The sequence below is a fragment of the Paracoccidioides lutzii genome (genome assembly GCF_000150705.2).
Source record: "Paracoccidioides lutzii Pb01 unplaced genomic scaffold supercont2.3, whole genome shotgun sequence".
Taxonomy (NCBI): Eukaryota; Fungi; Ascomycota; class Eurotiomycetes; order Onygenales; family Ajellomycetaceae; genus Paracoccidioides; species Paracoccidioides lutzii.
This window is the reverse complement of record NW_015440949.1, coordinates 1-11,638: the sequence shown is the minus strand read 5'-3', so window position 1 is coordinate 11,638 and position 11,638 is coordinate 1. Positions and strand designations below refer to the sequence as shown.

At 38.1% G+C, this 11,638-nt stretch overlaps 2 protein-coding genes across 2 annotated transcripts; both read left to right on the top strand.

Annotated features, from left to right (window-relative positions):
- Window positions 1-4,113: 4,113 nt before the first annotated feature.
- Window positions 4,114-5,575, top strand: PAAG_01321 (oxidoreductase 2-nitropropane dioxygenase family; the record flags this gene model as incomplete). Its single annotated transcript, XM_015844313.1, has 4 exons — window positions 4,114-4,126; window positions 4,201-4,501; window positions 4,619-5,120; window positions 5,285-5,575. The coding sequence occupies 4 exons, from the start codon at window positions 4,114-4,116 to the stop codon at window positions 5,573-5,575; spliced, it is 1,107 nt and encodes a 368-aa protein (XP_015701221.1).
- Window positions 5,576-8,079: 2,504 nt separating this feature from the next.
- On the top strand, window positions 8,080-8,251 carry PAAG_11259 (hypothetical protein; the record flags this gene model as incomplete). The annotated part of the gene is made up of 1 exon (XM_015846937.1): window positions 8,080-8,251. A coding segment is annotated over one exon (171 nt), but the record flags the coding sequence as incomplete, so codon positions are not given.
- Between the last annotated feature and the right edge of the window lie 3,387 nt (window positions 8,252-11,638).

The window sequence follows — 11,638 nt, the reverse complement described above, 5'->3', positions numbered from 1 at the left end:
TCAAATTGAACCCACATCACTTAAGTGCATTGTCCACCAGTAACCTGTCATTTCAGGGATTGCTGCTTACATCGTTACCGTGCTAATATCCACTGGTTAAAAATCATACTACGATTCGCAATCGGACATGGGTGTATAAGCAGCCATAAAAAATTCCGATGCACAACATCTCAGAGACCTTCTTTTATAGCCGAGTTGAACGCAAGATAAATTTGTATCGGCAGTGATTTTTTGTACGTAGTACTTCCTATCCACCTATCCAGTGGTGGAAGGAAAGGGTAAATAAATGCCTTTGAAGGGGTGGATCATAAACTATATGGTCAATTTTAAGTCGGCCTTCCTCTAGTCTCCGCTTCAGTGAATCATTTAGTGTCAATATTATTTCCATATTTTGGGTTTGATGAATTGATAGCAAAATGGAGTTATAATTTGCGAAAATGTCCAGAAGACCCGAGAAATCAGAATCCCATTTCGTCTCACCCGACAGTTACTACCGTCTCTATATACCAGGTTGAAACTCCATCGTCGTAGATCCACGAGATGTGCCTTTACCTTTGTCAGGCAGCAGGATTCCGTGGTTGCCTTGATCGGATCAGAGCAAGGTCCATGATTGCAAGTGGTGGATATGGATGGGTGAAATGGTGTTATCGTTTGGATTGGAATGGTGAGGATTCTGTGCGTATACGAAGCTGAGCAGATGAAACAGATCGAGCTACTCCTCGATGAGGTGAGACTGGACTCTGTGAGACGAGAATTAATGATATCCGTAAGTGATATCCCAGTCACAAAAGTGATATCCTAGTCGAAGGTTACGCAAGTGGCGTCCCGAACATTTATGAAGGTTGGTGGACTGCGTGCTTTGATGTGTTCACAATGCTATTATGCTTTGAATGGCAACGTTAATATCGTCAAGTATGTCAGAGTTTCATTTGCCTTTTGTTTCTCTTCTGGATCTCAGGTAGTTGTTTAGTTACAAGCGAACATGAAGTTACCCAACTACTCAAGTTCAAACTTCCAGTGTCTGCGAGCGTTTTCCCTTGTCTTCAGCTATGCCGGTGTAGCACAGTTGATGCCCTGGATTTTTCAATCTCTGTGACATGTCTATTGCATTGTATCAAACTACATCTGTATGTATGCACAGCACGTACATAAGCGTGAACAGTGCACCGGCCGGGTGTCCTCTGCCTCCCATATGGTGCGGTGGGACCGATTTAACTCGAAAAATCCCTGAATGCTGTGTCATAGTAGAATCCATGAAACCAATCCATGTATTCATGTGGGGTTGGTTTGTTTCCTTTTCTTTTCTACTTCTTCTCTTCCACGGCTTGATGGTTCGTCAGGAGTGACGCATAAAAGCAAGACCATAAAATTGTTATTCTTCTTTGCTTCTTTCGTTTTTAAATAGTTGATTGTTTGTTAAACCCTTTGGTCCCTCCTCAATAATCCACTTGCTTCAATGACCCACGGCTTTGTGCATGAGATTTTGGTCATTTGCGCATAATTGGCAAATTGCGATTTCACTCTCCATACTGGTTTCTGTTGCTATTGACCGGGATATACTAATTCGCCAAAATTTCTGCGGCGCTTTACCAGAGGTGGTAGACAATTGCAGCTCCTTACATTCATTTATAAATTTTGAATTCCATGGCAACCATATTTTATTTTATTTCATTTTCATTTTAATTTTTAGTGAATCATCCGTCAGACGTAGTTTCTATTCTTTTTGTTTATATATTATTTATTTCACACTACGACCAGTGTCTTTGATCTGATCTACATATTAAGTTAAACTTCTACAGGACCTTGAATAACTTGCATAAGTGAAAAAAAGGGGCATTCAAAGATCACCTTTATTGAGAAGGTAAAAAGGCTTTAAGTTGGTCTGCCAGGGTGAAGATCCGATTCGAGTCCGTCAGAGCTCGAAGCAAACTTCTCCAAAATTCAAGGGGAAATTTTAACCTTCTATTCCAGCCGTGGTAACTACCGATTGGACCGTTAACAGGGAAACTGATAAATAGACGACCCCAAAAAAGGGAATGAATGCCTTAACCTTTTTTGTTACAAAAAAAATCTATATATATATGTAGTTAAAGCAATCTCCCAAGTGATTGGTAAGAAGCTTTTTTTATTTATTTATTTATTTATTCAAGTATTTTTATACCCTCTCTCTTTGCACAAGACTCCTTAGTATCAAAGGAGAGCTGCTTAGGGAATATTTGCCGGTCTCTGGCTTTTATATGTCCTCGTGCGCCTAACGGGGACGGGGGGGGGCGGACAACACCGTTTTCAGTTGTACAGGTCATACGCGGCTATTGATGGGGTGACAGGCAATAACTGTTTGACCGGAGTTCTCCTTGCGTTCTTGCTCAATTGGATAAGAGCGTTCATTATCGGATTCGATGAGTAGCGCACAGCAGCCTAGTCGAGTAGACGGGAGAGACAGTAAAAAGGTGGGAGAAAAAAAAAAAAAGGGCAACTTGATTGTGGGCGGCAAGCGGGTTTGAGAAGCTTCCTCGTTAACCTGGATCTGCCCCGCTCGGAGGTGGGATGTTCAAATAAGACAAGTAAAGCAAAAGAAGCGACGGGGAAGGAATATGCAAGCCAGAACTTGAAAGAGCCCTAATTGCGCTGGTTGAACCAGGGCCCTCCCTGCTTGTCCAGCATGATGGGTTGGAGAAGGGCAGGATTTCGCAAGTCTAGGAGGTTTTGGGAAACCGGTCCTTCGGGATTACTCTACAGTAATTGGAGTGAGTGCATGGCCAGAGTATGGCCGAAGAACTAGCTCTGCACGCTTCGGAGAATGCCCTCGTTTTAAGATCGTGAATGACCTGTGAACCCGGGCCGTCCGCGAGGCCCACTGTCATTGCTTAGATTCGCCGCACATGCAGGATCCGTGCAGCACAGGTCGAAAGCCGAGAAAAAGCTCAGTAGACAGACATTGGCGACACATATATTATCTGATCCCACCATATAACTAGATAAGGTGTCGGGCGGTTCGTTGATCAGAGGTCTTATCAGGAATCGCTCTCTTGAGCGACATAAACGCCCCCACCCACACCGGCACCACCCCTCCCCCCTCCCCCTCCTCCTCTTCTCCTCCATTTCTTCTTCTTCTTCTTCTTCTTCTTCTTCTCCTCCTCCTGCTCTCTTCCTCCTCCTAAAACATCCTTTCCTCCCCGGTTGGAGGCATGTACTTGTACATGTACAGCCTAGACAAATGTGACTGCAAAAATCCACGCACACGAAGCTGTTGCTAGCTTGCAGCTGTAGCTTAAATTTCTGCACCTATTGAAGTAGCAGGCTAAGCTCGACGAGCCACATCAACATGCGAAGAATGCTGACTACCAAAAGGGCGTACGTAGTTGCTTCCAAGCATCTACAAGACGACGAAAGACCTGCATTTTGATCGCGGCCCGAGATTTTGCGGGGGAAGAAGCGCGGAGCCCGGGTTAACCTGTGCCGAGGGATCTGTTGTGGGGAAGACCACATGACTTTGCTCCCGCCGTATTACGTGATTAATGATTTGATGGGAGGAATGCGGTCACGGGACGGCTCAACTGGCCGGATACAGTCTAGCGGTATCCACTGCCGGCTATACAGTGGCAATACGAACCCGCAGTACTTAAATCCAAGCCATTTTCCGACGCAAATTCGGTAACTAAACTTACTTGCGTGCATACATAATAATGTATCAGAACGTCTTTTTTGAGCGTCATTAGGCCTCAACTCGCTGCCATCTCAATCTCTTTGCTCCGTAGAACATTCGTTTACTGGCTGTCTTCCTCCTTTGAAGCGGATCCGCAAAATATCTCGGTTGTCCTTGCAGTGGTAACGGCTCCAACCGAAAATCACCGTAGCATTTCTCTGCTGCTTACATGCGTGACTTACCCGAACTGCCATCTCTGACAAGCCGAGGCATCTCCAACTCAGCCAAGCTCCCCAAAAGCTGAAATAAATATCTGCGACTTTGTGCTTCTCATCTCCATCTTTTCTCTTCCATTCCTAATCTCCAGGTCATCTTTCATTCTCTGCAATACCACCTACCACCTGTTCACTTGCGAAACGTGTCTCGTTTTCTGAAACGCTCCCCGTATCACCACTCCTCAGAACAAAATGGCATCTCCTCGTAAGTCTCCGGATATCGCGTCCTTCGGCGACATAAATATTCACTCCTTTGACACACATGATTAAATTTCTAAGACTCATTGCTAACCGACCATGATGGTTCTTGCGGGGTAGAGCAACTCCGCACGGTGACGACTGATCTCCTCGGGATCAACCACCCAGTCATCTTGGCTGGTATGAACGTTGCGGCCGGTCCTAAGCTCGCCGCCGCCGTTACAAATGCTGGAGGTCTCGGGGTTATCGGAGGAGTCGGCTACACTCCCGATATGCTGCGGGAGCAGATCGGGGAGTTGAAGAGTTACTTGAACGACAAAAATGCGCCATTTGGTGTGGATCTCTTGCTTCCGCAGGTTGGAGGCAGTGCGCGAAAGACAAAGTATGTGGTTTCCCTATGATTCTGTTTCTTCGACACAGAACGGGCTGGAAAGGGGAAGCGTGTGCTATTCGAAAATAACACAGTGAACACTAATACCAAGACAATCTAAAACAACAGCTATGATTACACCAAGGGCAAACTGGGCGAGCTTATCGATATCATCATCGAGAGTGGCGCCCGCCTCTTCGTCTGCGCCATCGGAGTCCCGCCAAAGGCTGTTGTCGAGAAGCTCCACGCCAACGGCGTCCTATACATGAACATGATTGGCCACCCCAAGCACGTCCAGAAGGCCATCGATATTGGGGCGGATCTCATTTGTGCCCAGGGTGGAGAGGGTGGTGGCCACACCGGAGATGTCCCCACCTCCGTCCTCATCCCCACAGTTTCCAAGATCTGCGCCCAAAACATCAGCCCCTTCACCAAGCAGCCCGTGCAATGCATTGCTGCTGGTGGCATCTTCAGCGGCCAGTCTGTTGCTGCAGCTCTGATGTTGGGCGCTTCAGCCGTCTGGGTTGGTACACGTTTCATCCTTGCCGATGAGGCTGGTGCCCCCGAAGCTCACCAGGAGGCTGTCCGCACCGCTGGCTTTGATGACAATATCCGCACTATCATCTTCACGGTATGGAATTGGCCCGATTTCCTTGCTTTGCTATGAGCCTCTTTTTTTTTTTTTTTGTTTTGTTTTGTTTTGTTTTGTTTTGTTTTTGTTTGTTTGTTTACTTTCTTTTCCCCCCCTTTTTAGCAGGATTTAATCAGCGCCTTTCATTACTAACACCATAACAGGGCCGACCACTCCGCGTCCGCAACAACGCTTATATCCAGAACTGGGAAGAGAACCGTGCCCAGGAAATCAAGGAGCTCACTGGCAAGGGTATCATTCCCGTCGAACACGACTTTGAGAACCTCCCAGAAGATGCCGACGACAGCGTGCTTGAAAACGCCCGGCCTTTCCTGATGGGCAAGGTTGCTGCTGTTGTCAATGAAAAGAAGCCCGCTAAAGCTATTGTTGACGAGCTCGTTGGGGATGCTGTGAAGTGGCTTCAACAGGGAAGTAAGATGATTGCTAAGCTGTAGATATCTCCCTTTTGCATTTGCTTTTATTAAGACCAGTTCCTTTGTTTCTCTCTCTCTGTCTTCCTTTCTTTTTTTTTTCTTTTTTTTTTCTTTTTTTTTTTTGGTGTGTTGTGTGTGTGTGTGTGTAGAGAAATTGGGTTGGGGTGGTCTTTTTAACTGTTTTCTTTTTGGATGAGAAGAACAATCTGTCACCAGCACCAGCAAATAGGCATGAAATTGATGAATTTAGCTGAGCAGGGCAGTACGTCCTACTGGAATATGATGTCATTGTATTATCTGTATATTGATATCCTGAATATATGATGTTTTCTCCTTCCATGTATACTTCCTCGCATTATCCCGTTTCGCTTCCATATTCCCGCCTACGTTTCTTCCATGGCCAGGTTATTTCCTCCGTTATGGGCCTCATTGCTCTCCCCAGTTGTCTACGGTACCTGCTCCATGGTTTTCTTCCTTGCTGGGTACATTCGTCTCTTGAAAATGTTGACTTATCTTTTGCTAAGTTTGTACTATAGATTTCGAAGTATATGTCCCATGAGTCACTCAACATTTTTGTCAGCTCCTGTTTTCCCTCTTCAGGCATTCCCCATAGTGGCATAAGCTTTGATCAAGCATTTACAACCTCCCCATCACGTTTAACCGGGGTTCCCACAAAGCAGCATCCAAGAACCCCCACAACCCTGTTAAAAGACATCCTGTATCCACGTAGGCCGGCAATGCATCCCTCCTTTTAATCTCTGTTCCTTTACTCCCCTTACATTTCTCCCTCATCCTCACCCCAGTTCAACTCCAACACATCCTAGCTAATTCCGCAGCATGTGATCGCTGGCCCACTCTGAACACCGGCGGAAACCGTTCGAGAATACATGGCAAATACCAATATATATATATATGAATCCAGTCATCCCCACAGATGGATCCAAGCTTTTCACGAGCTTCGGTTTAAGCAGGGATGTAACGGATGTAACTAAATTGGCCAGCCCGTCCATGAAGGTGCACGCGCCCTACTCTGGACTACAACAGAAATCCGCCGCAACCGTGTCCCCATATAGTTATCCACTGCTTAACCGTGCCACTGGCCCACATGATGTGCGACAGATTCGTGAGAAATGATGGGAATGCAACAAAACCGTAGCAGGGAGGGCTGTGTAGGTAAAAAGGAGGAACATGGGTTAGAGTTGGCGCAGAGGAGTGTGGGCGGGAGTCTTTATATACGGATTGAGTTTCATGAGAAGCATATTCGGGCCGGGCGGGGCGGGTGCCTGGTCAGAAGCTGACCATGAAGAGGATCGAATAAACCGAGCTAACGAACGAATGTATTTCTGTCTCTATCTAATCTAACACCGAACGGGCGTAATGAACGAATATAATTATATAAGGAAAAGCACTTTCAAATGAATGGAGGCTGTACCAAAACGGAAGTAGTTATTCCGATTCTGGATAGAAGGGGCTTGGCTATATAAAAGGTTACAGCTGTATCAGACCATCATATGTTATGCACTAGATTTGGGTGTTTTTCGAGAAGTTCGGGTAATTGAGGTTGCTAAAGCAAGGTGGGTTCATTGCTGTGTACGGAGGTACAGGACGTCTTTCATTGTCGTACTTCTGTTCACAGAGGGTGGTCAATAGTTGGTCTAAGAGAAAATAGATGGATAACTACCAGTCTTGCATACGTGGCGCGATGTTCCCCTAGATATTTCATCTCCATGAACAGTCTACTTATGTGTCTCCTGCTTCTTGTTTAGTGACATTTCATGTTACAAAGGGGCAAAGGGACAAAAGGAGTAATGAGTGAGATGGTTAGAAATGTATGGCAGGAGATTAACTACATGACATATGTAGTTACCAATGAAATGCACAGCAAACCGCGAGTCTCTATGCAAGCTTGGGTAATGAGAATAAGAGGTTCCAAGGTTGATTTCTTCATGCTAGAATGGTCGGTTACTTAGTCTTTAATTAATAATTAGAGTGGTCCACCAAACTTCTGCAATGGTTCTGAGAGTCACTTCCTGTCACAAATCCCAATCTGCCACCAAACTTTCAGCGCCACCCCGGAGACGCTCTGTTGGCTGTCCTGTGCTGTCCTGTTTTCATCCATAGATATGTTGTGACGTTGTTTTTGCTCTCACTCTTGAATGCTCTGTTTTAACAATTGTCACGAACATCATATCGCTCGTATGCCTCTGATTGCTCATATGCCGTATGCCTCGGATCTCTGCGGACCGCCACGGCCGTATGCCTCACTTATGACCAAGCTCGCGTACGCCCGCGGACACATATATATTTCATTCTTTTCTCGCTGTTTTTCTCTTCTTTTTTCATAGTTATTATCATATAGATTAGCTAGTTATTACTACGAATACTACTATCTTATGCCGACTACGTTCTGACTATCCGTTACAACGGTTGAGTCAGTGATCGATAGGCTCTGTTGGAGCTGTCCAGGATCACCAGTTCAGCTTGCAAGCTGATTGGGCCCTCATCAGATCCCAATACATAATTCCATGGAAGGAGTGTTATTCGTATTGCATCCAGATTATGACACAAAGGAGATGTTAATCATCCATGGAGGCACGGCGGGCCACACCAACCTTGCAAGAAAGCCGTATCGGAATGCCATATCGGAATGCCGGATCGGAATGCCGGATCGAATGCTGGATCAGAATAATGGGACCGGTCACAACACTTCAAACACTTCAATTTTTTTCCACTCTTCACAGTCAAATTCTTCAACTTTTCACATGGTCTTCCCTGCCAAACAAGGATTTAATTAAACTTGCAATTAAAGATTTGAATTGGAAATGCAAAAGATCAAAAATTATTGTGCCACTGCTAAAAAAATATTCAATTAGGAGAGATATATTATGCTGATAATATGTTAGGCTCGGCGCCGGCGCCGGCGCGCCGGGATTAGGTTTATCCCATCACGTAACCCTGTGGATTGGTTATGATCCGGGCAGACCCCGGCACCTCATTTTCTGTCACCAAGCTTAGTATTTCATTATTGTAGCAGTTAGCAATGTAGAGGATCCTTTCTTATGCAGCTCGCATTCACTCCCTAACATAATATAAAGATATTCAACTCTTACATAATGAAGTTATTTCCCTATATAAAAAGAAGATCACAAATATGCAAGAAAAGTAACTTCTACTTTATATAGAGAAACTTACAACTTACAGCTTCGCTTTATATCTCAGATTATACAAAACCTAATAAAAGAGATCATTAAAAATCTTTAGAAGAGAAGTGAATAAGCTGCTTTATCAAATACTATAAAAATCATATTAAATTTCTTTTTGTTTATATAATTGATCAATAATACAAATTTAAGATCATTCTGAAAACTTAAAATATTAATATAAACTTATAATTTGATAATTTTATTAATTTTACTTTTCAATTATGTTTATGATTTTTTATTAATAATTTTAATGTTTTATCATATAATTAAAAAAGAAAATTGAAAAATTTAACATTAAATCATCAAGTATTTACAACTTTGATGAAAAAACTTCAATGAAAAAAACTTTCTAATTAATATTAATTAGACTTTCTAATAAATTATATCAATTAAACAGTTTAAAATAAAAATATTATTACAGTATAAATTAATAAATATAAATTTATATTATGATTGATTAAAATATAAATAAATAATATATATTTATTATCTGTCATAATTTATTATAAAATTAAAATATTGAATATATAATTATAAAATATAAATAAAAAAATTTAATATATTTCACAGTTTTTATAAAAAAATTACAGCAATAATAATTATAATTTTAACTGATTTAAATGAGTATTTAATTATTATATTAAAATTAAAACTAGTTATAAAAAATATTTTTATTTTAAATAATTATTCTTTATATATAAAAATTAAATTCTTCTTATAGTTTATTTTTATATTTTATATATTATTTATAATTTTTAAATATTAAAATATTTAACTTTTTAATAGATATATATTTTTATAAAGTTAATAATCTATTTAATAAATAAAGTTTTTTATAGTTTTTAACTCTATATAAAGTAATGTTTTATAGTTAAAATATTTAATTTATTTTTATTATTATTAATATTGATTTTTTTATATCTAAGTATATTCTCTATCTATTTTAAAAATAATTACTATTTTTTATTAAATTAAACTTTAATAAAATCTTTTACTATTATAATTATTTATACTATATACTATAATAGTTAAAAAAATTTAACTTCAACAAAACTTATTCTGTAATAAATATGAAAAACTTATATATATTTATAAGAGATTTATATATGACAATGAGATTTTTATAAATTAAAATATAATCTTTATTAAGATTTTATAAAATAAAAAAAATATTAGCAGTATGAAAAAAATTTATATTTATTTGATTCTGAATATATTAATTAAATATAATTTTTTTATTATTTAAAATTCAATAAATCTATAAATAATTTTAAATTATTAGTTTAAAGAAAAGAAAAAATTACTAAGTAAATATAAAAGTAATTTCAATATAATTTTAAAAAACCTCATATTATTAAAAAAGTATAAAAAAATATAAATAATAAATTATTTAAACTACTTTTTAAAATTGAAAAAAAAAATTAAAAATTAAAATAGTATAGATTTAAAAAAAAAACTATATAACAGATTAAGAAAATAAAAAGACAAGTTAAAAAAAGTGAAAAACCAGAAATCAACTCATATTTATACTGTCACTACTCACAAAATATAAATTAAATAGTAAAAATATATTTACATTAAAGTAAAAGTAAAAGTAAATTTCTACATCATTCAATTTTATATAATTTTATAATTTAAAAAATATAATTTGTTTCAATTTATTAAGTTATTTAGAATTTATTTCTATCATAAATTTAGAGCTTAACACTTTCTTCAATAATTTTCTAATCTCATACTAGATGTTGTAACTTTAATCTAAATACAAATAAATAAATATTCAATTGTCAGCTAGATAAGTTAATTTAATAAAATATTAAAATACTCTATAAATTATAGATCTGAGAAAGTCTTTTTTAATATATCTTTTTTAAATATTGATTATTATATTATTATTAAACAGTTTCTATAAAATGATTACTGAACTATTATTATTACTTTTTCAGATAATATCAGTTTGTCATAAATATCATATTACTTGTATATTTTAAATTGCTTATATATTTCATATCATTTATATATCTCAAATTTCTGCAGACTATCTTACTATATGTTTTACTTATGATCAAGCTCATATACATTTAAAGATTATGTATATATATATTTTACTATTTTTTTTTCTTTTTCTTTAGATATAAATCATTATATAGATTAGCTAATTATTATTATAAATATTACTTTTTATGTTTATTTTATTTCAATTATTATCACATTTATGAGTCTAATATAATATTATATAAGATATAATTTATTAAAAATCTTTTTTTATTTAGTTTGATATGAACTGAGTTATTGAAAGAACTAATATTTAAATCTTTGCATTATTTTTACAGATTTTATATCTTTTACTTATAATTTTTTTGAATTATATTATCAAAATTCTATCAATTTAATATAAAAATTTAAGATTTTAAAACTATTAAAATAGTTGATCAAGATATTGAAAGAATTATTGAAATTTTTAAAATATTCAAAAATTGAATTATATAATATTGATGAATATTGATGATAATATTTATCAATAAAATAACTATTTACATTGACACTAACTGTTACGGCGCAGCTGCTTGTATATGGATTAAGATTGATCCGCCTCGCTACGCTCTAAAGGTTGATCCGTTCCGATCTCAACCATATTTGGTTGCTCAGGTTGATCTGATCCAATCCTCAATCACCTGTCATGGCTCAACTAAAGTCAGGATGATAACAAGACAACAGCTTTAATTCATCTATCTAACTAGGCAGCTGCGATGAGAATATTAAACTGAGAATTAGAATGAAGAATGAACAAGCAGCCGAATATATAGGTGGTTGGGGATCGGATCGGATCAACATGGGACAACTGAGTATGGTTGAGGTCGGAACAGGATCAACCTTTAGAGAA